This window comes from Boleophthalmus pectinirostris, unplaced genomic scaffold (genome assembly GCF_026225935.1).
Source record: "Boleophthalmus pectinirostris isolate CB_2022bp ecotype Guang Dong unplaced genomic scaffold, ASM2622593v1 HiC_scaffold_23, whole genome shotgun sequence".
Taxonomy (NCBI): domain Eukaryota; kingdom Metazoa; phylum Chordata; class Actinopteri; order Gobiiformes; family Gobiidae; genus Boleophthalmus; species Boleophthalmus pectinirostris.
The window spans coordinates 19,142,586-19,167,404 of record NW_026571207.1 but is presented as its reverse complement, the minus strand read 5'-3'; the positions used below and the strand labels follow the sequence as shown (position 1 = coordinate 19,167,404).

Here is a 24,819-nt window from a genome sequence, read left to right as displayed (position 1 = left end):
TGGAGCAATTTAACCTTCTTCTCTTAACCTCTCTTAAATTTTCTGTGATCCAATATGTACTGCACAAGCCAATCCAAAGACCCTTTTACTTAAAACATCTATCATGGATTATGTAAATAGTTTTTGATCAGATCCATGTGCATGAGTTCAAGTACATTTGTTACAAAAGAAAAAAAATGTGAGTCTGGAGCCTGTGCTGACATCCTTCCCCTATTTGTTTGTCTCCTTCACTGAAAATTCTGCAGAAGCAGAGCTTGTTGATGGGCTTGGGCACTGTCCATCCTTACCGTAAACAGTAAATTCTGAGGGGACAGAGGAGATGGGTGACCTGAACAGTAGCGTGTGACTCAGTGGCACCCTCCCAGTGTCAGTAAGCCAGTGCGATAGGAAGCCTTGGGTGGATTTGTGAGTTGGGAACGCCGTGTGGTCTGTTTCTTTGGGATGATTAAGAGTTCCTTCCTTCCCCTGTTCAAACTCCGAGGGTATTGTCCTGGTGAACAGACAGGCTGCCGACACCTCATCCCGGGCCAGGATGTGAGGCTCTGACAGGCCTGAAGAGTGCTCCAGCACAAACACATGCTTCATTAAGGAGCTGCAGGGAAATCTGCAGGGAGCGATCAGCTGTCTGCTTTATCAGTGATTCAAAACAGAAATAAGAAAACATTTAAAACTAAATATTTGAGAGACAGAAGCACTAGAACAGAATTATTGTATAAATATATTTTTATTTATTTATATGCTCTGTTTACAGTGTGAAGACAGTACTTTTAATATTGTACAACTTATTACAACAGAAACATAGTTTAGGTAACTGTAGGCTACAATGTTTGCATGTTTACATTACTGCTTAATCAATGGAATGTGTTTACAAAGTACGTACATGTGTTTAAAACCCTAAAAAAATTAAATATTTACTTTTAGAAAATAGTTAAATAAAATACAAAATCTCTGTAACACTGTTTGGTAACAATATACTATTCTCTGGTGTATGAAAACAATATCAGTATAAAACTTCAGTGCATAAGTATCTATTTACCAAAAATGTGTTGAAGACAATAACACAGGGGTTACAATGACTGCAAGGTATATTGTACTGGTTAGTTCAAAATGCTACTGGCTGCTCTTCCTTTAAAAAAAAAATATATATATATATATTGGCTTTAAATGTTCATTTTACAACTCTCGCATCATAAAAACAAAACAAAAATGCTTTCACTACTTGACAGAAAGCCTGGACTATGAAAATATTCAGTTTGGAAATCCGATAATGAAAATTTTTATAAATATAACATTTCATTTGCTTTTGCTTTGGGGGAAATAAAACTCCTATGAGGACCTATTTTGTCAAAACTAAAATCAGACGTGTGACAAACCTGAGTTTAGCTCAATGAAATGACAATGATATTGCCAGCATATCCTCTGTGAGCATGGTGAAGCATTCCTTGTGGATTCTTACACCCAAAACAAGAACAATAGGAAACCCAGCTTCGCTTTAACTTCCCTCATAAAGACTGGATATTGCATGGATACAGGAGAGGACTGCCCTGCGTTTTCACAGTAGATTAAATAATTACCTGAGCCTATGTGCAGAGGTGGACAAATTTGCAGAAAAATGGATGTTACAAATCTAAATGTTTTTTGTCCCCCAAAATGGCACAGGTTTTCCTCTTAATGTCAGTCCACAGAAAAGAGGGGGGTCCCAGGGAGAGCAGAGGTTAAACTGGGGGAGTGGAGTAGCGCACCACAGAGTTGTAGTCGGGTGGAGGGCTGTGACACTCCAGACCAATGTCCAGCGCTGAGTCATCCAGGCCCAAGTCGTCCAGAACGGACTCTTTGCTCTTACTCATGGCCTTCTTCCTGAAAACAAACAGTTCTGTCACTACACTCATTGTTCCATTTTAATTAGAACAAATAAGGGAATTCAAATTCAAAAAAGCGACAATGAGCAAGCAGCACAAGGAACTCGTCTTTACAATAGGATTTTGTCTCCAAGGTTTAAGAGGAGGTGTACATTTTTTAAATTTGGACAATACACTATAGAAAGAGACGTTCAAACTCTTTAATCTGACAAAAATGTATTATGAAATTCTTAAAACATATTACTAAAAATATCATAGACTCCTTGCCTGGTAAGTCTAGAATGATCTCTCTGTATCCTGTTGAACCCCACCAAATAGACTTCAGTAAGATGTGTTTTCACCAATTTTCAATAATGAAGTTATTTAAGAATAGCATGTTTTCCTAATATTTCACAGGCCCGGTAGGTCAGTGTAAACATTTTGTTATGCACTTATGATGTAATCAATCATTTATGGCATTTCTACTCTGTTTGAGGCACAGAATATGAGTAATTGCTGGCCTTTGTCTTTGTTGGTTGCTAGGAGTTTCCTGGGATCTTCAGAAAAGGCTAAAGAGTCACAGCCCAGCAGGAGCAGATGACGCCTCTGCACTGGTATGCTGTCTACATATCAGAGTGAAATTTCTAAGATTTAAAATGTAATAATTCATATTTAAATTATTAAACACATTACATCAGTTAATGTTTCAAGAGATACAAAAACATATCTTTGACAGGTGGAACTCCAAAACAAAAATAGCTTAAGACAGAGCCTCGTAAAATTCAAAGGTGGCAATGATTGTGCGACTGTCCAACACGGAAGTTCACACACATCTTTCTCTGCATGCCTGGACACACTTCACCATGGCAGCGGACCATATCAATGCTGGTACACTCTGGCAAACTTTGTTTCAGAACAACAGGGGCCTGCGGTAGGTGTGGCTTCAGTTAGTCATTAAATATATAAGTGAATGGGCATGATGGTCCAGCCCTCAATGTTAAATAATGTGGCATTACATTATAGTCTGATTCTGATGGCAAAAATAGGCACCATGTAAAACTGTAATTACATCATAAGTAATGTTAATTCCAGTGCCAAATATTGTGCCAAATTTGTATTTTTGGATGATGTAGCATATTTACTTAAGAAGTTAAGAAGTTCTCAGTAAATGATTAGATTGTTATATTTCCTTGGGTTAGCTAGCTTGAATGCTAACAGAATGATGTTAGGATAGTTTTTAGTGGATAATGGGCTGGCTCAGAGGGTATGACCCTGTGAATTAACCTTGCCACTGACTGCTGTGAGCTTAATATGTGAGTTCTGAAACTCCCTGCTGAGGAGAAAGAAGGGAATGATTTAAACACCTCTGACTCAGATTTGATCTTCACCTCAGATATCCTCAAAAGTGAGAACATTACAGACACAAAACATATGGGAGCTTTGTTCCATTGATATGCTTGAAGCTCAGTTGTTAATGTTAGATTTGAGGAAGTAAGAGGAGCTGAAGACTGTGAGGCTTTGAAAGTGCAACAATATGTGTGAGAAACAAAATGCCTGCTTTTAAACATGTGAGTCTCTGCTGATGCAGCTGTTTGTCCCCTCCAAACTTTATCTAACCCACGTCCCTTTGTGCCACTTGGCCTCAGGCGTGGTCTGTGCAGACAAAAGACCAAACTAGTTGCAGCCTTCTTTTCAAACACAGCGCAGTGTGTGCTGTAAGACATTATAGCGTCTGCATTCCTGCTCAGTGGGAAGGTTTCCCAGCAGGTATTGTCCCATCCAGGCCACGTTTAAGGCTTTATGCTGCACTTACGCTAAAGCTATGATGCTCAGAGGTCGCCCCGCCAAAGACTCAAGGCGCTTCAGTGTCCTCATGTTCTCTGTAGACAGGCCCATCCCACTGTCTGACTGCCCGCTCTGAAGAACACACAGTGGGACACTCAGTCTACATAGTACTGATTCAATTATTTGTTGTATTTTATAATAATTACATACCACATGTTCCACATTTGTTCCACTATCCATAGTCACCTCATCAAAGGTTTTCACACTGGCAGGACGTATCTTCATGTTCCTGCCAAAAATACATTTTGAATAAAACACTTTATATGCTCTCTTTACAGACAAAACAGGAATGAGTAATGTGCAGGTATCCATGGCACAGCTTTTTAAAACACACTTTGTTGACTTGTACATTTCAACACCCTGTGGTTAAAACACAAGTCTAATTTAGCTTAAGAGCAAACTGTCATGGCTGCTTTTCAACACCTTTCAACAAACACAGTGAAAATCCAAGTGCAGGACAAATATTATTTTAAGTGGACATAAATCTTAAGGCAGCCAGTGTGCTTCTTGGGAAATTCCTGCTCTAAAAGCTCTTTGCTGTGTGTTTCTTATCATGTGCCAGTCAGACCCATTGTGCTCTCTCTGTATTGTTTAGAGGGAATTAAATAATGCTGTAGAACACTGAGCCTTTTAAAAATTATTTTAGGAAGTTTTTTAGAAGTTTTATTTAAGAATAAAAGCACTGCTACAGTCACAGAATAGAGCACACATTTGAGACTGAACAGAGTTCTCACCAAGTGCACCCCGACTCACGGTGGGACAGGGGTCGTGTGAGCTTGTCATCTCTGGACACTGTCCCCGATGGATCTCCTACTTTAGCCAGCAGCATTGTGTTGAGTGGGATGTAGTGTTTCCCCTCCTATAGAAAATGTATGCAAGTGTAAGTGTATGCATTATATATGCTCTCATTTACTTCTATTCTATAGTAAACAGAAGATTGCTGTAGCTATAGTTATAGTTTGCAACTCAAAATGCATCATTGCTAAAGATAAATACTATTTAATACTATTTCCATTCACACAAAACATGTAACACAGGACTTTGGTGCTGATACTAGTTTAATTTTAAGAGTTACTGCTGTAAAAACTTCCACAGTTTCCACAGCTTGCAAAATCAGATGAAGCAGAAATGCTGCCCTCAAAATGCAGAATTATTTTTGCTTCAAAAAACAATACTTAGGTATGTCAAGTGAAATAATTTATTCATTTATTAAGATAATTGTTGCCATACCTGTTGAACACTGGCCTGAAGCAGATCCCCCAGCCTTCCCACCAACTCTGTGAAGGAGGGTCTTTTTAGTGGCTCTCCGTGCCAGCAGTCCAACATGGTCTGATAGCTAAGGGGCAAGAAAATACAGCAGGTAACTAAAGTGGACACAGAAGGCATACAGTGTGCATATAAATTCAATATATCACAGATTATAACAGTTTTAAAATATCTCACTTCTCTAAGCTTGCTCTGTGCTTCTCAAATACCCACACCTGCTCCACTTCTAAATGGACTGCCATTAAAATATTCGCACACACTGTTTTAGTGCCTCCTGGGCTGTATCTGATCCTTTGGTTTGAGTTAGACCCTGCTCTCCGCTTCTGTCAGCGCCTCTGTCCATGTGGAAAGATTCAGAGAGGGTTGTAATAAAACCAAGCATCAGTTTAAAGAAAACAGCATATGGAATAATATTTTTAACGTTTAATTAAACTTTATACTTTATTACAAAACCATTCTCTTAATCTGTTTTCACTCTAAACCCAGGCATTGAGATGTCATTAGATCTTCAATTCTTTCTGAGCCCTAAATCCTAATCTCTCCGTCCAATCCAATTTTATCCAAATCTATGAAATATGTTCTAAGGTAACTTCCTCTGACCTTTATGTTTTTGTTTTTTGCTAAAAAAAAAAAGTATTTTCCTCTTGGGGTTATTCCTTAAAAGACCCATAAGAAAAGTTATTTCTTTACACTTACACTCCTATACTGGAGTGTAAGTGTAAAGAAATTGGACAAAGCACATTCTCAAGAATGAATAGCAAAGGAACAAATGGCATTTCTGTATAATAAATCCACAATGTGTGTCCGAGAACCTAAATAGCATACCTAAAGTTTTGGTATTGAGCAAAGAACAGTAAGTGAGCATCCTCTTCCTTATATATATTTTTTTTGTTTTGTTTGATCCTTATTTGAAAAATAACCTTTTGTTTTATTATCAAAACCTGCAGATCACCTGATCCAGCACACACTTCTCCCAGGAAACTTGAGCCTGAGATTCATCCCATTGACTCTAAATGCATTTCCTTCAACATTCATTTTTACTGCTGTTAGAGCGATTTATCTTGGCCTTAAACTAAACCTCACTGTCACAAGCATGCAGAATATAATCTGGCACAGGCTGCTTCTTTGCGGTGCTGAAATGTACAAGGGATTCTTGGCACAGGTTGTTCTGTGTCTACAAATACCTCATGAGGGATCTGAAAACTACAGTCTGGATTACATTTAGAGTATCCGTTCCAATCAGTGTTTCTTTTGCAAAGTTGACAAATTCATTCAACGGGCTCCAACTTGCTTAGTTTGAGTACTTTTATACCCCCAGATTATATAAATGTAATAAACTTTGAGTCATGCTGTATGTTGTAAATACTGATGTACTACAGAACAGAGGGAAATTAGTATCTGGTGGTTTCAAAGAAACATTTGCTTTTTACCCAAACCTAAAAACAACAAGCAGAAAATGTTATATTGGCTGTATATAAGGTCCTCAAGGTGATACATGAAGCCATATTCACTCCATCTCCGTGATGCAGTTTGACACCCCATTCACAGGCTCTGCTCTACCACCACAGTGAATAAGTCTACTTCTTACATTTCTGATGAGGAGTATTCTGGTGCTCTCATCCTAGTCCCCTCCTTCAGTCTGCAACAAAATTCTTCATCAATTTGGACTCCAGGATATGGAGAGGCACCTACAAAAAAAAATTCTACACTTAATGCGAACAACATGCCACAAGTTTGTTATTTCATTATTTCCACATTGCTGCCTTCACACTGCTTTCTCTAGTGACCAACCATGTAATGTTTTAATGACAGTTAGGAGTGGTCAAAAGACAGGCGTTTAATCAAACACAGCTGATCAATTTTTTGGCTAAACATGGTTGTATTACCAGCTGCAGAGACCTTATTAAAATAATCTGCTTTGTGGTAAAATGAGCCATGCCTGCTCAAATTACTCAATGCCTTGCTTAACCAATTTCTAAGCAATTTCTAAGAAAGTGATAATTATAACCAAGTCTTAATTCCTGGTTCTTATTTAGTAGAAATTGCACAAGTACTGGACTTGTGACTGGTGACCAGCTAATTTTGAAAATGTGGAAGGAACTGAATACTCCTACACTGGAAATGTTGAAGAAGGGAATGATCGAGAGTCAGTGTTGGGAAGGTTACTTTTAAAATGTAATCCCCTACAGATTACAGATTACACACCCCAAAATGTAGTTTGTAACGTAATCCATTAAATTACTTAAAGTGAGTAACGTAATCTGATTACTTTGGATTACTTGATATTGTCATGTTTTTTTTAAACGACATGAATGTAGCAACCACATCCTGAAAATTCTTGTTTGTTGTCTTCAAATTGTCTGAGCCCAAGTCTCCATGAATAAGCAACTGTTTGCTGTAGAGAAACAAAGACCATGAGATCTTAATATAAGAGGTTTTGTCTGTTAAAAGACAGTAACAAGATCAGCTTTTCCTTCACCAGATTAAAAAATATTATTGATAGAGAAATTATATGAGATCACCTTAAATTATGTAAACCTACTGTTAGGTGTCGTGTTGTTTAGACCTGGTTTAGTCCTGGTTTAGTCCTGATTTTTAGACCTGGTTTACTCTTGATTTTAGACCTGGTTTAGACCAGGTCTAGACCAGGTCTTTAGTTCTGGTTTAGTCCTAGTTTAAACCTGGTTCAGTCCTGGGTTAGTCCTGGTTTAGTCCTGTATTAGTCCTGGTTTAGTCCTGGTGTTAGTTCTGGTTTAGAGGCGCACAGGAGGAAGCGCGGTTTACGCGAGAAAACACGGTCCACACGCGGCGCACGAGACGGCGGTGTCCGCGCTGTAACTACGGAAGGAGACGTGGTCCGCGGGTTCTCAGGTTGATGACGATGATGAAGGTGTGTGTTTGTGTGTGTGTTTGTGTGTGTGTGTGTGTGTGTGTGTTTGTGTGTGTGTTTGTGTGCACGTCCACTCATGTCGCAGGTCATTATAGGACAGTAGTGCAGATATTATGAGTCTATGCAGGTTGTTTTCACCAGTGCCAGTAGCTCCGGTTTCACATTTAAGTTGTAGGCGATTTTATATTTGTTTATATATATATATATATATATATATATATATATATATATATATATATATATATATATATATATATATATATATATATATATCACATCGGGAGAAGAATTTCCAAGACACAAATGCGTTTTTACCAATGCACTGCTGCTTCCACTGTGTGACTGACACCGCCAACTTTAACATGACGTTTACATCGCTCTTATTGCGCGCGTTCTGTTTGGGTTTCCGGCAATGAGTGGAATTACCGAAATAAAAAAATAAATAAATGGGATGTAGCACAAAATGTGAAAACAGGAAAATACCGCCTTGTAATCCACTTATTTCAGCAAAGTAACTGTAATCCAATTACCACTCATTGAAACAGTAACTGTAACGGAATACAGTTACTCATAATTTGTACTCTGATTACGTAATGGCGGTACATGTAATCCGTTACTCCCCAACACTGTCGAGAGTACATGATGTATTTAATGACATCGAACATGCTCGAACATGTTCGGACTGTTCTCGGAAGAGTCTCTGTGTTATTTTAGTTGTTCCTCATTCACATTTTTGTTTTGTTGTAAATATTTCAATTCTAACAAAATAATACCAGTAGCACTTACCCAAAGAGAAGATTTCCCACATTAAAACTCCAAAGGACCACACGTCACTCTGAGTGGTGTAGACCTTGTCAAAAATGGCTTCAGGTGCCATCCACTTAAGTGGGAGCCTTGCCTATAGACAGAACGTCCCATGAACCATCATAGTCTACTTACTGTGAATGTCATCAACAATGTGTTTACAATCAGCATTTGTGCACTCACATCTCCTTTGCGCACATAATCCGGATCTTTGTACACATCCCGAGCTAGTCCAAAGTCACATATCTTGACAACATTGTTCTCAGAGAGTAAGATGTTTCTTGCCGCCAAATCTCGATGAATGCACTAGGAAATGAAAGAGGCTTATTAAAAAAAGCACAAATAGTGACAAAGAGAAGAGACTATACTTCAGTTAATGATTCTGTTGTTCTTCGAATGTGCAAAGATTTATTTGGACATCCATCAAAGTCAACAGATTAAAAAAATTTTTTTTGACATACTTCATTGAGAATGATCTACCTTACGAGAGGCCAAGAACTCCATGCCTTTTGCGACTTGGAAACTGTAGCAAATCAGATCTTCTAAAGTCAAGACTCTTTTGTACAAATCTTCAGCTTCTATGAGAGAAATATAAATGTCTGAATCATATAATTGATGTAAATTATTGCAAATAAAACAGCAATACCACAATGGATTACTTCACAGAATGTAAAAACTCAAATCTGTCATGTATGTCTCTGTTAGTACTTCCTTTTATGATGACAGAAAAAACAAATCCAATTTGTATTTATAATTCAGATGTTGGGTGAAGTGTGTAAATATGACCCTGACATGCTGGTCAGGTGCTCAAAAGGCCCCTTCCACAGATGCACCTGAGTAAACAGCTAATCTAACCCAAAATAATACAATGTGAAACACAGGTTGGACTTGAAGGAGAGGTAAGCATCAGTGAGCTGGGACAGGAAACAAACAGATGCTTCCCTACTCTCAGCGGGTGACAGAAGCTCCTGCTGCAGTGATTGTATTACAGAACAGGAGCAGGAAGTGTCCCATCAGAAAACAATCCAAGGAGAGGCCTTATTTCTACGGGGTAGAGTTGAGACTGAGGGGGGTTGAGAAGCAGCAGGAGGGGACAAACACAGGGGAGGAGGGGTGAGTAGAAGGGGCCTTTACCTTCTTCCTCATCCTCTGAGTCGCAGTAGCTCTTATCTTCTATAAAGCCAGAGCTGGCTGAGCTTCCGGTACTGGCCACACTCTCCAGACGGCGCTTCATCAACTCACTCAGTTCACAACCAGACCCCGACACCACCTTACCATCCTGGTTCTGCCACAAGCACAAGGCAAAAAATATACCAACAGAAATTAAGAATTTTGTCATTAAGATGTACTAGAAACTTACCTTATAGACAATAAAATCATCCCTTTTGCTCCTCAGATAGTTGGACAAGTTTCCATATTTACAAAACTCAACAATCATCATCAGCGGTCCTGTTTATAATAAAATACAAATCTTAAAAATTAGCTAAATAATTTGAAATCAACTAGCACCAGTCATCTGCACACCTCCTGGCTTTGTGCAGGCTCCAAGAAGATTCACAACATTCAAATGATGTCCAATATGAATAAGGATTTTCAACTCTGACATCAAAGCTTTTCGTTCATTGGATGTTGCCCCCCCTATAAAATGTAGAAAGCATGGTTACTTAAATGTTTCTATGTCCAAGAATAGATACAGTATTTCAGAGCTGTAGGAGTTATGATGCTCTCAAGCAAACCGTGGTCCATTCTAGAGACCTGCTGCTTCCCATTAAGTTTGACCTCGGACTAACCAGAGCGGACTTGACCCGAGAGCTCACGATTTACTGCCTGACATGATTACTGTTTCAGCACGGTTCTTAGACTTTTCATATTATCTGCATCAACATTACATAGTATTACAACCAGTGGTTCAAAAATGCTAATTTTCATTTTTATGGTTGAAGAATAAAGAAAATATGTTTAGTAAACATTTTTTATTATCAGTCAATGCCTTGCTTATTTATCAGTGTGAAGGTTGTGTCTTGTATTGAACTCCTCATCAGCTGGGTAATTGGGACAGTCTCATTTAAGTGAGTGTTCACTCCTATTCTTTATCATGACAGGGTTAGAGGTCCTATCCTTTGCCTCCAAGTAAAACGCATGCTTTACTTTGAACACTCCATACTAACATTAATTGTAGTCACATGTGGTTCTTGAACTTTGCTCAGGAAATATATCTCTGGCCTTAGTGACACATAGGATTTATTTATCTGCTTCGCATACCACAATAAATGCTCTATTCAGACAACTGACTGCACTCAGATTTGAGGATGAATTTCAAGTCTCTGTGGTGAAAACACAAACCAGAGCCAAAATGCTGAAAAAGCAGGTACAATGTTAAATCTTAAATAATGTACCTTTCAGCATTTTAACTGCAACAGTCTTGCATGTTGAAAACTTGTCAATTCCAAAAGCTGATGCCTCCACAACTTTCCCAAAAGCTCCATGGCCAAGGGTCTTACCTAAATTCATAAGAGACCATAAAGAATGTGTTTCAGTAACAAAACATATTTTAAATAATTAATTTATCAGTGCCTTTTGAGAACACTTAACGAAGGATAAAAATACATGAACAAATACAGGTAACACATAAAATCAACAATACATCCAAATTACAGTATTTTAATTATGTATCAGGATTGAATACAGCCTTTTGATTCATGTATAATGTTTGTTTCTAAAAATAAGTTGGAAACATGAGATGGAATTTCAACACATACCCAGTTGCAGCCGATCTCTAGGAAACTCCCATTTGCTGCTATCATACTGAAGAAGCTCATTTTGCTCTTCAAGAGGACACTCGTCAGGATCAATGATGATTGATGGTCCCATTTTGTAATGTGCAGGCTGCTAAAAATGTATTAAAATATCAAATATTAGTAATGCTTAATTATAAATAAATACTGACTGGGCCAAGAGTAAATAAAATATATGCATATTGCGCATAACATTCAAGTACAAGAAAATGTTAAACAACATTCACAGAGGAAGTCAGTTTTCATAATTAAGTCAATGAAACAGCATGAGAGAATGTATCTGTTAAGTGCATATACTGTACACACACAGTGATATAGAATCCATACCTTTCTAAGTTTACGAATAAACAGAATAAGCATAAGCCACAGGAAGGTTGCTGCGGCTCCAGTACACACCAGGATGATCACCTCAACGTTTGGCTTACTGTCATCTGGAAGAGAAGCCATCATCAGACACTAGTGATGCTTTGTCTTTCTGACCTGCCAGTGGCTTTCAGGTTTTTTTGTCATTTCCTTTGAACAAATGACTGGATGACACAATGAATATCATATCTTCAAAAACACTAACAGGAGAGCTCATAAAACAAAACCAAAAAAAGAAAGCTGATTGACTAACCATAGACAGTGACCACAGCACTTGTCTTTGCAGCACCAAGATCATTTATGGCCATGCACTCATAAAGTCCTTCATCATCTTTTTTTACTCTCTCAATGGTTAGGACCCCATCACCAAATGTGATACCTGTGAATATGGATAATAAATACTACACATATGATTTATAAAAGCATAAAAAATGAAGTATCAGATATTTACCTGGGCCTTTTTCCACTTCAATCCCATTTTTATACCACATGATGTATGGATGAGGAACTCCAAGGGCTAAACAAGTCAATATGAGGGTGGTGCTACTATTCACATGCTGATCTGTAAGATTTTGGCTCAGCCAAGGCAATTTTCTCTCTGAAAAAGACATAAATTCTGTATAGTATACAGTAGAGTAAAAAGATACACAGGACATTCTCTCACTTACCAGCAACATTTAGGTTAGCAGTCTTCAGCACAGCTTTATTGTGCACTTTATGCCCTTGACACTTGTAGCCTCTAGAGCTGTTACGAGACACATTATACAGACGGAGAGAACGTGAAATGGAGTATGTGCTTGTCTCAAGAGTAGACACATTTGAGGTGACAGTATGATTTCTTGAATCAAGCCACTGGAGGTCTGTGTAGAGATAACGCGTTGCCCGACATGTTAGGACAGCATCGTCCCCCTCAATAACCGACGGAGACAACACCGCCATTTCCTCTGTGTGATCTATAGAAACAGGATACACAGATATGGGACCATTCAGCTCAATTCTCTCAAATACAGTACATGGCCCGATGCGGCTCATTAACTGTTCATGAAAAAAAAAAACACAGACCTTGCTAACCACATTTTTTTTATTGTAACAAGGAACCAGGAATTCTAAATGTGTAGTTATTTCCTGTTTCATCACAGCTAATTGAAAACATGCTTTGGTGGACAATATGGCGGATGGTGGCACTCCCGCAGACATTCATTTGGAATGAAGCTGAGTCTAGGCTCTGTTCATTCAAATAGCTGGAGAGCATTTTCTACTTCATAAAGGAACACAGCTGTGTATTTTATCCACTTCTAAGCAGCATACCATCATTCTTCAACGTTCCCCCTCAGGTAGAACTGGATTTGATTTGACTCTGGTCAATTTTATTTAAAATCATCTGTAATATTTTTACACCATAAGGCAAACTGCTTTTTGTTGGTAATATTTTACTGAACTTTATGATGTATTGCTATAGCTGATGAATTGTGATTTTGTACAATGACACCTCATCTATGCAATCATTACATAACTGTCTCACTTCTTGGTATGCATTTGGGAACATTTGGAAATGGTCAGAGATGCATAACAAAAGAATTTTGACTCACAGTGTGACCTATTGGCCCTAAAGCAGGAATGTAGTTATTTGTAGCTGTTTTTAACGTGTGCCATTATAGCACTGAGGACATACATATGCGCCTCTCTTCCTCTCTGCAGTGCACTGGCTTTAGCGAAACATGGTTTCAATTAATGCCCTCTGTGGACTCTTCACTGCACAACACAGTCAGCACATTTCTGGCAGCTCTTTTCCCATCGTCAGTATGTCATGACTCAAGAGCTGTACATTGTGTAGTCTCAGACAGCCGCAATAACTGCATTTCTATTGCATCTCAGAAATAAGTAACATAAAGTACTGAGACTTTAAAACAGTTGAATAATTGATACTTACTAGTAACGAAGAAGGGAATTGTCATTGTTTCAGTACCCTCTTCATTGTTGGCCATACAAGTGTATAGTCCTGATACATTGGCTGCTCCTATCACTACTATACTTGCAGTCTATGGGGAACAGAAGAGCAACTGTTAGATTGTGGTTGAAAGAATGTCTTCACTGGCATCACATAATAATGAGCATGCAGTCAACCCTAAATCCTGATAAAATCAGTCCTGATTAAAAAAAATCTTAAACAAAAAACCCCCAAAAACAAACAAAAAAAACACACACATTCTAAAAACACTGATCAAAATATTAAGAGCATAGACTGGAAAAGTCAGGATTTTGATGGATGTTACTGGACTACTAAAATTGCATTAGGGAGAATGGCAAATTGTCAGCATAAGATTACAGAATGAAGACTGCGCTTGTTATAATGTTCTTTAACATTACAAATGATAAGTTTTGTAATATGTAATATGTTTCTGTGCTCTGTCTTGTTTATATGATTTCTAGGGACACACTACCTTCAGAGGCACCACTTACGAGGCCCAGCGGTCCAATAGAATTTATGTGGGGTGAAAGAAAGGAATTTATCCAACTACAAACCAGCATGTTATCACTGAACCTTTGTTCTGACCCTCAGAGAAAACTATGCATTTGCCCACAAGAGCTTTTATACATGAATACAAAATTATGAAAATCAAAATGCATGATTCATGCAAATCACCAAATTAACAACTGTGACTTTTTGTATCGTATTACCATAAACCAGAGTAGCTGTTTAGACCATAATAATTACACAAAACATTGTGAAGTGGGCATACCTTATTTTTGCCTTGGACCAGCTCAGGTTTATAGTTTACACTCTTAATCCAGTTGTGGGAATAACTTCCAAACTCAGTATCAGTTGCAACAAGAAATGAGTCCATGGCATGATATGCACTCCCATTGCAACTATAATTAAGATGAAAACAATGTAGTAAGTAAAGACGAATTCCTATACAAATATATGTATATTACAATCACTGTGTGTATTACAAATGAGTAAAACCACACCAGACTTTTATTTGGTCATGTGAGAATTATAGTAGCTGTAACCTGTAGTAAGCCCTAACAAAACGGTGAGTGTCCATTGAGGGGAACAATCAGCCTGATGAGAGCAGAGGCCGAGGAGGAAATGGCTGCCTCTACAGGAAGGGTTGTGCACAGGAACCCCCTGAGCCTCTGGTCAGAGGAGATAAGCTGATCCTTAGACCTTGGCAATCAACAATTGATATTTGATATCTTCTCAACCTGCCAAGACCATACTATACTAATCACTTTCATGAGAAGTTCTGGCTCTATTAAATAAATAAATTATATTATGTTAAATACATTAAATAATTATAGAGAATGTGTTTTTTTATGCTAATAACTTGAAAGTAAAGCTGCTTTATTTTTCATGGATTCACAGCCAATGGCCACATAACAAAGTGCAGTTCTCTAATTTTGATTTAGGAGTCACATTCCTGGACAAAGTCAAGTAGAAAACAGAATTAATAGTAGGAAACTGGCTAACAATTTAGATAATTTAAGGCTCACAGTATTGGTACTGGTGTACGTTTTACTGTTTCAGCTAAACATGAAGTGACCATCGATGCAGTAAATGTTATTTGAATGCTCGAGTGCTTAGATAATTGACTCACTGTGTTGTGTTTGAATCCGAGGGACATGGCTGCCAGAGCCAAGTGATGCTTGGCAAAGGCAGTCCATAGGCAGTACAAGCTAACGGTTGGTCTTTGCCAAACATGTAGGGCTGCACATCTACCGTGGAGAGCTCTTTCTCAGAAATGGCTGGAGGCACTGTGAAAGCAATGTTCAAATGAACTATTAGACATGATAGTGAGGTTAAAACAAAAAAACACAATGCTCGGAGGAGCCAGTTAAAGTCTGATTAATGAGCAGTAGTGGTTGTAGATGTTGGCCATTTAACACTAGTAGTCTTCCTGATTTTGTGGCAGGATGATTGGCGACCCTGAGGCTGTAGGTCAGAAAACAACCCCACTGTGGCCTGTGCCCATGTCAGAGCAGTCATGACTTCTGTGCTCAGTTAAACTTTAGATTCCTGTGCGGATCAGGAAAGACCTTCATTCACTTTCACTTTTTATCAATAGACACTGGTCCATCACCAGTGCACAGTTCTGAACACAGTGTATTTATTCATTACAAAGCAATAGAATATTTTATGAGAAATAAAAATACTTTATATTTCACCTGGCTCAATGATTTCCAACCTAAAAAACTGTATTTATGCAAGAACATAAAACGTTATTGTTGTGCTTGCTATATGACAATTTTAAATGTAAATTGTAATGGTTGTAATTTTAACTGTGTATACTTTGGATTTCAATTGAAGATAAAAAAAGATCAAAGCAGCTGAAATTAGATTTGTGTAATAATTTTGTGGAGATGTAAATACATTATGTGGATGTCTTACATGCTGCTATGGCAGTAGATTACAGAAATGAGCCAGGGCTGTTGCACACAGCTCCAAGCCCCTTCAAAGCAGCCCCAATAATCAACAACAGCTGTCACTGTATACGTCAATCCTGTCCTGGAATCAACAAGCCCCCAAATTCCTTTCATACTAAGCCGCTACCTGCCGTCCTCTGGACTGGACTCCAGTAACTACAGGCCACAGCAGCACCACAGCAAAACAACTGTGGGTCATGAGCGCTTATTCAAATGTGAACTTACAATTGAAAACCAGAGAGTAACTGAGATTCTTGTACAGCCCTTTGTCTTGAATGCCTACACTGATTGTGTAGACACCTGCGTGCTTCTGCTGTACATCACTGATAATCAGGTTGTGGCCAGACATTTTGTAGCAACTCGAATTCTTTTTGATTGGAATGCCATCTTTATACCTAAAATACAAACAAACAAAAGGTTTTTTTTCATTCTATTGTATGTAAAATACATACAAAATCTTTTCATTTGTTACTTACCAAATTACTGTGTCTGCGGGAGGCACTGCTTTAACTTTTGCTCCAAATGAAACCTTCTTATTGAGTTTATTTACAATAATAGTACTGAGGTTGTCATTCTTATATGTCAGATTGATAAAAGGATGCTCTGAAAAAGTTAACTGAAAATACATAAAACTGAAAGAAATATGTGATTCTATTTAAAAAAAAAAAAAAAAACTCACCATAAACTGTCACAGACACTTTAACAGGTTTGTGTTTTGTGGATTCCACCTCCGCATAACACTTGTAGTTCCCCTTATCCTCCATTGTTACATTGGGCAAATACAAGGTCTTACTCATATAAATGACATCTTCTAATACTAAAAAGGTTTTATTAGTTTGATGCCGATGCTCCTGTAAACAAAGCAGGTTCAATATGCAAATGTCTATGGCCTCCTGTTATTATTCACAGCAGTCACTATAACTTACTGCTTTTCTAGGAAACTCCCATGTGAAGTTGATTCTTCCATTATATGTGGTTTCACCAGTACAATTAAGAACAAGGAGGTCTCCAGCTATTAGTTTTACATGATCTGGGGTAATCTTTACATTGTTAAGGACGCCAGCTGTACGAAAGAAAAGATATGCTGTCTGAAACACTGCTGAATGAAGAGTCATTGATAATAACACCATAGTACTTACTCCATCTTCGCGGCATGTACATTGTTCTGAAAACATGTCCATTAACCTCTGTGCTACATGTAAGAAAATTGTAGTGAGCAAGAGGACCATAGGGAATCTTGAATCCTACTTTTGGATCCCACTCCATTTCTTTCTTCACTTCTTCTGATAAAGAACGTGACTGCATTGAACAAAAACACAATGTAAGCTTACAAGAGTGATTTATAGGCAGATTAGTCTACAGAAGAAATTTTATATATTTTTTAAATGATTCATTCTGTCATTTTTCCACTATGATGGATCATAAATCAGAAATAATGACGACAATAGTTGGGTACCTGTTCTTCTTCCCTTTGACTGGACACAGAGTTTGTTTGTCTGTGGATTTCCGCATGTTTGTAAGATACCAATGACTATATTTAGCTTAGAAACCAATTCAAAGAAAAGCTCTCTTGATGCACCTTCCTGTTCTTGCAGGAAGGCGTCAGGATGGCTCCCTCCGGTGTGACTGAGCTTCCTACAGTAAAGCCAATCACTAACGCAGTGATTTAAAATGCATACACTGGAAGAATTCAGTGCCCTGCCTCAAGTACTGCCTAATATAACTATTGTCTGATTAACTGCACCGTTAAATGTATGTCCACGTATCTCAATTACAAACCACCACTACATAAGTAAGTTAGACAAACATACATTAGAAGTTGTACAAATATGAAGAGTGGGGGCCTTTTGTTGGAGCTTACCGCATCAAGTGTCACAACAGCATCAGGAGAAGTTGTTCGACATGGAATAATGAGGCTGGTTTCATTCCTCAAAGTCCAAAGAAGCAGAGGTATCGAGGGATGAGGTGCCACAAATGGCTGCTGTGAATCTGAGATACAAAAAGAGACATGGGTAGGGTAACCACATTGAACAAATTTCCAAACAGACAATGCTTAATGTTTATGCTGAAAAATTATTTAGTGTTTGTGACTAAAAGGGAAGTTTTTGAAGATTTGGAGTCAGTTATAAGAAATGCATTGACTCATTCTGTACACCTCGTATCACATCTAGATTCCCAATGTTGCTGCTGTCCTTTTATTAATCATTAATTATAATTTCAGAAAGGCATATTGTTTCTGGATGTGTATAATATGTGTAAAATATGTGCACATTTATCAGAAGATTTTTCAGCAGTCCTATCTTACCTGTAACATAGATATAAATTGAGCTGTGTTTGGAGTGCCTGCAGTTGTATGCTCCAGTATCATTGGCTGTCAGATTGGTGATGGTCAGATTGCTGCAGTGGTGAGCAGTACGCGGCTTTTGGTCACAGCGTCCCACCTTCACACCATTTGATGATAAAGCTCGGAGTTCAGAGCCAAGTTCCCAATACGGTTGATTCCCTCTAACAGGTAAAAGAGACAGAAATATATCAACATTTATATTCATATCCATGCTGTTAACACTGCACTGCAATGAGTTTCAAATGTGTCTTTTCAATCTAAAACAGAATAGGTGGAATCTGTAATGCTTTAAGTATGACATACCAGCTAAGATTTCACACGGGAACCTTTGAACACTGTACTCAACTAACACAATCTTTCCATTCAACAACCCTTTTAAAAGTTTAAATAAAGGAATCCCAGAGGAACATATGACATTTCTAACAGGCCTAAAGAATTTAGGGTCATTCCAGTTTGTCCAGTGACACTATGAGCAAGACATGTGGTGATATGGCCTTGTAGGGAAGCAATGCATTTGAATGATAAGTGGTACAAGACATTCCTAGTAGGCTGACAAAATTAGGCAAAATTCTTTACATTCTTATCAAATATCTTGTTATTCCCAAGAGACCACAGATGGCTATAAGTATTTGTTCTATCTAGGAATAACCACTTTTGATTTGGTTTTATTTAGCAATGTACCTTTTTACTTCCACAGAAATAATCCATTGAGTATGTGATGTTGTTACATACCTGCAAATCAGGGACACCGAATCTCCCTTTTTAAGAATCAGAGGGGTTGCATTAGGCAGTGTCTCTGTAATGTGGGCTGACTTTGGATGATCTGTAGATAACAAAATTGTAGGAGCATGTGTGAAAAAGTAATACAATTAATCCACTGTTTACAGCAAAAACTTCCAAACACTGAGGAAATTTTTTTTATTGAAAAACTGAATATAACAAAATTTGAGCATTTCCTTCTAACGTGCACATGTTGAAAAATGTTATGATTCAGAACAGCTGTTCAGTGAAAGAATTTACAATGTCAACCCTCACAGCAGCAGTCAATATTGACTTCCTCACTAACTATTATAACATTGTTTTATGACAATATAACACAAGACAACTAATGCATCAAGACTCCTGGTTGTGTACAATAGGAGAAGCGGTTCTGTGGTTGTCTGCCTACATGCTCTCAAAACTCCCACCTGCTCTCACCAGCACTGGTTCCAGCCAGCATCCCAGCACCCCTAACCCCAAGTAACAGCTGTGTGTCCCACTCCTCCCAATGAACTTCTAAAAGATGCCAGAAATTATGCTTATTGTGTTAGTTCAAAGACCCCAGAGCTGGTTCTCATTAGGAGCCATTAAGGACAGGGCAGCCATGGAACAAACATTTTCTGAAGAAGAGAGGGGGGTCTCAGCCATCAGTCAAGTCTAATGCTAAGTCTCCAATGCAAAGCAATTAAAACTGACAAACGCATATTTCCACCAGAATATATAACTGTTGTCTGTGACCAACAATATGAAATATGTTTAATAATATTGGTTATTGCTCTAATTTTTCTATTTACATTGTTTCAAAATGTGACAAATGCAACTGAGTGCCATGACTGTAAATGAGTAACAGTAAATGAAGGAAGTGAGTACCATGATGGACTAACCAAAGCCCAAACTTCCTCCCAATAGTACAAATTATAATGTGTGGAATTTCCTCTTCTTTTATGCAATACTATGGGACGGTAAATTTGGATAAAATTTAGTTTTTGAGTTCAAGGTTAGATTTGGGTGATAAAAAAATGTATTACATATTGACTAACAACATTTTTTTTTCATTAGACTGTATTTTGTCTTGAGAAGAAAATTACCTTTAGTATTCATTTTAATACACCATAACCAAGACAATCTCTATTTTAATTTGACATTTTTTTAACCAGGAGGTCCCACTGAATTTCAGAATGTCTTGTCTGCAAGAGACCAGGCCAAGGAAGCAGTCAAAACTTCCTATTAAGTCTGAACACTCTGCTCCAAACCAGACTTTTACAGAAACAGGATTGGCTATGGACGTCTCTATGGCTATGGACGTATGGACTGAATCGACATCTCAATTAAAATTAAATTAATTGCCCAGCCCTAGTTCTCATGTATACATTAAGCTGTAACACTGTAAGCAAATATAAGTTATAACAGTATAAGACTCTAATAAAACAGTGATCCAATTGAGTGGGCTTAAGACCGTTTCACGTGTCCTGAAATCCCACTCCCATTACAGTAAATTTTATTAATATATAAGATTATTGTATGGATTCTTTATTAGGTAGAGGTTAAATGCCCAGGACTCCACAACAAAGCCAAATAATAGAACATCTGGTCATGACGGGGGGCTGTTCTAGGTTATGTAAAGTTAAGTCCCATCAGCAATAGGAATCTCTGGCATGAAAACTCCTCAAAAGTAAAACCAGGGAATTCCCTTCCATAATATATGATTAAGACTGTGCTGGAGAGTGAAGCTCCTTGAAATTGAAATCCCATGCAGGTCTCAAAGAAAATGTATTGCTGGCTCACAGTCTTAAGTGAATGTCGTGTTGTAATGACATACAAACAGCTGAGATTTAGCTGGACAAGGCAAGCGCTTTAGATGATGACTGCAGGTCAAGTTAATATATAGTGTGTACATGTTGTCATTAAACCTGATACAGAAAGATACATCTGTCACACATTTGGCTGACCTCCTATTATTTGAATTTTTTACTCAAGATCATTTTTCAATTCTCTTCAACAAAAGATCCACTTTTAATAATAACACTTTATAAACTTGACATGCCTCTCAAAGAGCTGCTATTCATTCACTTCACCCTGTAGTTGTAAGCTACAGAAGCAAGGCTACAGATCTACATCACTGGCCCCTATAACCACCACATATCCATCACTCATATACACCCTAGTCATACAATTACAAGGCAGAAGAAGTGTTTTGCTCAAGGACACAAAAATAGTATGTACTTGGTCCTTGAACTAACCACTTCTAAGCTTTGGGGCAGTGGGGAAAAGCTCTAACCACTGAGCCACTGCGAGCCACTTTCAACTTAATTTAATTTAAGTAATTAATAAGTAGTAGTAATTAATAGTATAAAATTACCCATTTTCTATTCTGAGAGAATTCTACATTTATACTAAGATAGAGAAAGTCTGATCTCCTGTCAGTCAGAAGCATTGGACAACAGTGACTGCCCTTTCCTGACCATTGTCTTGTATAAAGTGGACAGAGCTCAAAATGGACGAGAAGCCACTGGAAGAAGCCTTTGCTCAGGTAGCGTGTCACATTTCCGTGACCCTTGAACACCAGAACAATTCCAGGCCCAGCATCCGTTTCCTCCTTGTGTCTTTCCCACGCTTTGGTTGTGGACAGTGTAGGAAATCTACTCAAAAACATTGTGGTCAAAGGCAGTGCGCTAAAAGTGGAGGGGGTGAGCAGTCTTGTTTGGATGTGCTGTTTATTTGGTGTTGGACAGGAAGAGCACCGGCAAATAGCATTACTGACAAATATAACCTGGCTTCAGATTCTCTGATGGCTGAAACAAGTTACCTGAGAAGTATTCTCAACAATAACGGGAATACACTTTTGAGAAATAAAAATTACTTTTAGCCTAATACATGTCAGACCACATTACACTATTATTAAAGAATGATCACTTCAGCAGGTCCAAAGGAATAAATGACATACCTGAGTGGATTGAATTTCTAACATATATCTGATAGTTTTTTCCTACACTCCTACATATAGCATTATCTGTCAATGCCTGAGAAAGTTTGGCTCCAAGGCAAGATGACCTCTAGTGGGATATCCAGAAACAGCATCCAATCTGCATGACCCCATGAGGCACAGATTAAGTAGCCTGTTGTAACATAACTGATTACATATTGTGACACAAATTAACACAAGCAAACAAAACCAACCAACCAACCAACCAACAAACAACAACAAGGAACAACAGGTAAATATGGCATTAAAAATGGCATTAAAAATATGATCAGGCTATTGATTAACAAAAGGACACCAAACGTAACAGCCAAAGAATGACAAATGTACAATGTAGCCTATTTTGAAGTGTGCTAAAATTATGCAACGGATTAGACAAGAAAGTAGTTCTCACCGTATGCGAGTGATGTACACCAAAACAGGGCTACGGTCAGTTTCAAGATGTCATAAAGTCGCATCATGTCAGTCTTCTGGAAATATCCAACTGGTATGTGCGACAGCGTAAACCTCCAATTTCACAAAGAGAGAGTGCGATATACTTCTCAGTTCACTCAGGAAAATAATGTTTAACGTGCACGTTGTGCCATTCCCAGGGATGCGATTCGGTATGATCTTCAGAGCAGCTCTGTCCAAGTGCCGAGCTGCCGCCGCCGTATTCCAGCGCAGGTCAGGTGCTCGTTCAATCAAGTCGGATTTATAACGCAAAACGGACAACCAACACAAGAAAATCGAGCAAAACGTAGTTGCAAGTAGCCTACGAGGCAATCGATAGCAAGATAGTGTGATTTTATACAAAAACTAAGAGGTAAAATGCGCACTCACTTTAGTGCGCTCTTTAGACAAATCTCTCTGGTCTCTTCTCATAGTCCGAGCGCGAGGCACGTTTTATGGAGACACGGAGGCAGGGCGCGCGACGTCACTGTCTGTGGAGACGCGCAAACCCCGAGGAGTGAGAATGACGAGTGTAAAACTCACATGAAATATTACTCTGTACATAGTTGCCAAATATGTAATACAGTCGTGATACACAAATGTGGCTAAGATAATAGACCTAATTAAGGTTATAATTCACATCCAATAGGCTATGTAAGAATAAACTTTGAGTCCATAGCTCTTGCAGAACCTAAATGAGGGAGACTTTATATAATAGAAAGATCTGACTTTTTGTTAGGCCTATGGGGTATTATTTTAGGTACATGTAAATGGAGCCAAAGCTAAATTATATCATTTAGACCATTGGACCAGGGGCAGTGACACTTCACACACAGTTCATATAAAAAGCAGGCATTACAAATATATATTCTTATATGTAGTCTTCACACAAAAATGCAAAAGAAACCACAATAATCCAAAGTTTGGTGCAGTGGTTTGATCCCAGGCCCACTCCGTACAATAGTTGTTTGTCCTTAGGCAAGACACTTTCCCAGCTTAGCTCTAGTCAGTGTGGCGTATGAATGTGATTGTGACACTGGGTGAGTGATTCCTTTGAGCCCCCAGCAGTCAGAGGTAGCAAAGTAAGTGTACCTTAGCAGAAACTGTACTGATGGTACTCAAAGGAGGGGCACCCATGTTGCTCCTCCTATGCACTGGGGCTTTACCTCTGAGCCACACTACACATAGGTTTTGATTATACAGTTTTATATTTAGTACTGAGACAGGATACACTGCTTTTTATATCAGAGTAAATAATCTTTTGTCCATAAGTGCTCTGCAGCTGCTGGAGGTAGAGTCTATGCCAAATAGGAATATCCTGCTTTACCTTTCCTCCATCAGCGGAACAGGCTGGACTGATGGACCTGATTGAAGATTTCACACAGGCACACTGCTCCTAAATTTAAACCACAAAAATAACAATACCGGTATTTTATCAAAATAAAATTATTTTAATTTTATCATGACCTGCAATATAATCAGTACTATTAGGGTTAAACTAAATAATAATAACCCTAGCCTAACACTGACACTTTAGTAAAACAACATATTGTGGCTATACAGGTTCAATCAGGATTGTTTTGACAACTCACTTCTAGTCACTTGTTATTTGGTCCTATATTGAGAGCATTTTAGTGCAAATGTGAACTTGTTTAGTCTGCAGGTTTAGTTTTTGGTTTATTTTTTGGTTTAGTCCCAATTTTGATATGCAAGTGTGAATGCAGCCCTAAAGCCTAGTGTTGACCGTCCTTTGGTCTACTGTAGTAGCCTCACAAACTTGACTTTGGATCATTGATCTTTTCTTAACTGCAGCCCCAGACTAAGAATCTAACTGAAATAAAATGTTGTTTTCAAGTAAAAACTGAAACATTAGAACCACCAGATCAAGAGGAGTGGGAAAGCCTTTGGGAATCGCAGTTCAGTGTGTCCATTGTGTTTATTGTGTGTACAACTGTTTGCTAAGTAAAGAAGACCTCCCATGGGCCAAGGAGGGCAGAAGATTACAACAATTACTGGAAGTTACCGCCATAAAGGTTAACTTATGAGTGTTTTATTTTAAGAATAAACAGCTCAAA

The 24,819-nt window shown here is 38.2% G+C and overlaps 1 protein-coding gene across 2 annotated transcripts; it reads right to left on the bottom strand.

Annotated features, from left to right (window-relative positions):
• Positions 1–705: 705 nt before the first annotated feature.
• kdrl (kinase insert domain receptor like) lies at positions 706–23,182 on the bottom strand. Of its 2 annotated transcripts, none has more exons than XM_020923385.2 (30): positions 22,707–23,182; positions 19,306–19,396; positions 18,535–18,734; positions 18,091–18,218; positions 17,369–17,528; positions 17,156–17,292; positions 16,909–17,080; positions 16,706–16,832; positions 16,455–16,624; positions 15,404–15,560; positions 14,543–14,672; positions 13,732–13,840; positions 12,470–12,754; positions 12,253–12,399; positions 12,055–12,180; positions 11,766–11,869; positions 11,403–11,532; positions 11,040–11,144; positions 10,168–10,281; positions 10,004–10,092; positions 9,778–9,928; positions 9,124–9,221; positions 8,827–8,949; positions 8,626–8,737; positions 6,538–6,637; positions 4,914–5,019; positions 4,418–4,542; positions 3,834–3,912; positions 3,652–3,755; positions 706–1,857 (listed from the first exon to the last, which is right to left on the bottom strand). In XM_020923385.2, the coding sequence occupies exons 1-30, from the start codon at positions 22,771–22,773 to the stop codon at positions 1,716–1,718; spliced, it is 3,888 nt and encodes a 1,295-aa protein (XP_020779044.2). In that variant the 5' UTR covers positions 22,774–23,182; the 3' UTR covers positions 706–1,715. The 2 variants fall into 2 exon arrangements, with proteins under 2 accessions (XP_020779044.2, XP_020779045.2); XM_020923386.2 differs by having other exon boundaries at positions 11,403–11,529.
• Positions 23,183–24,819: the final 1,637 nt, after the last annotated feature.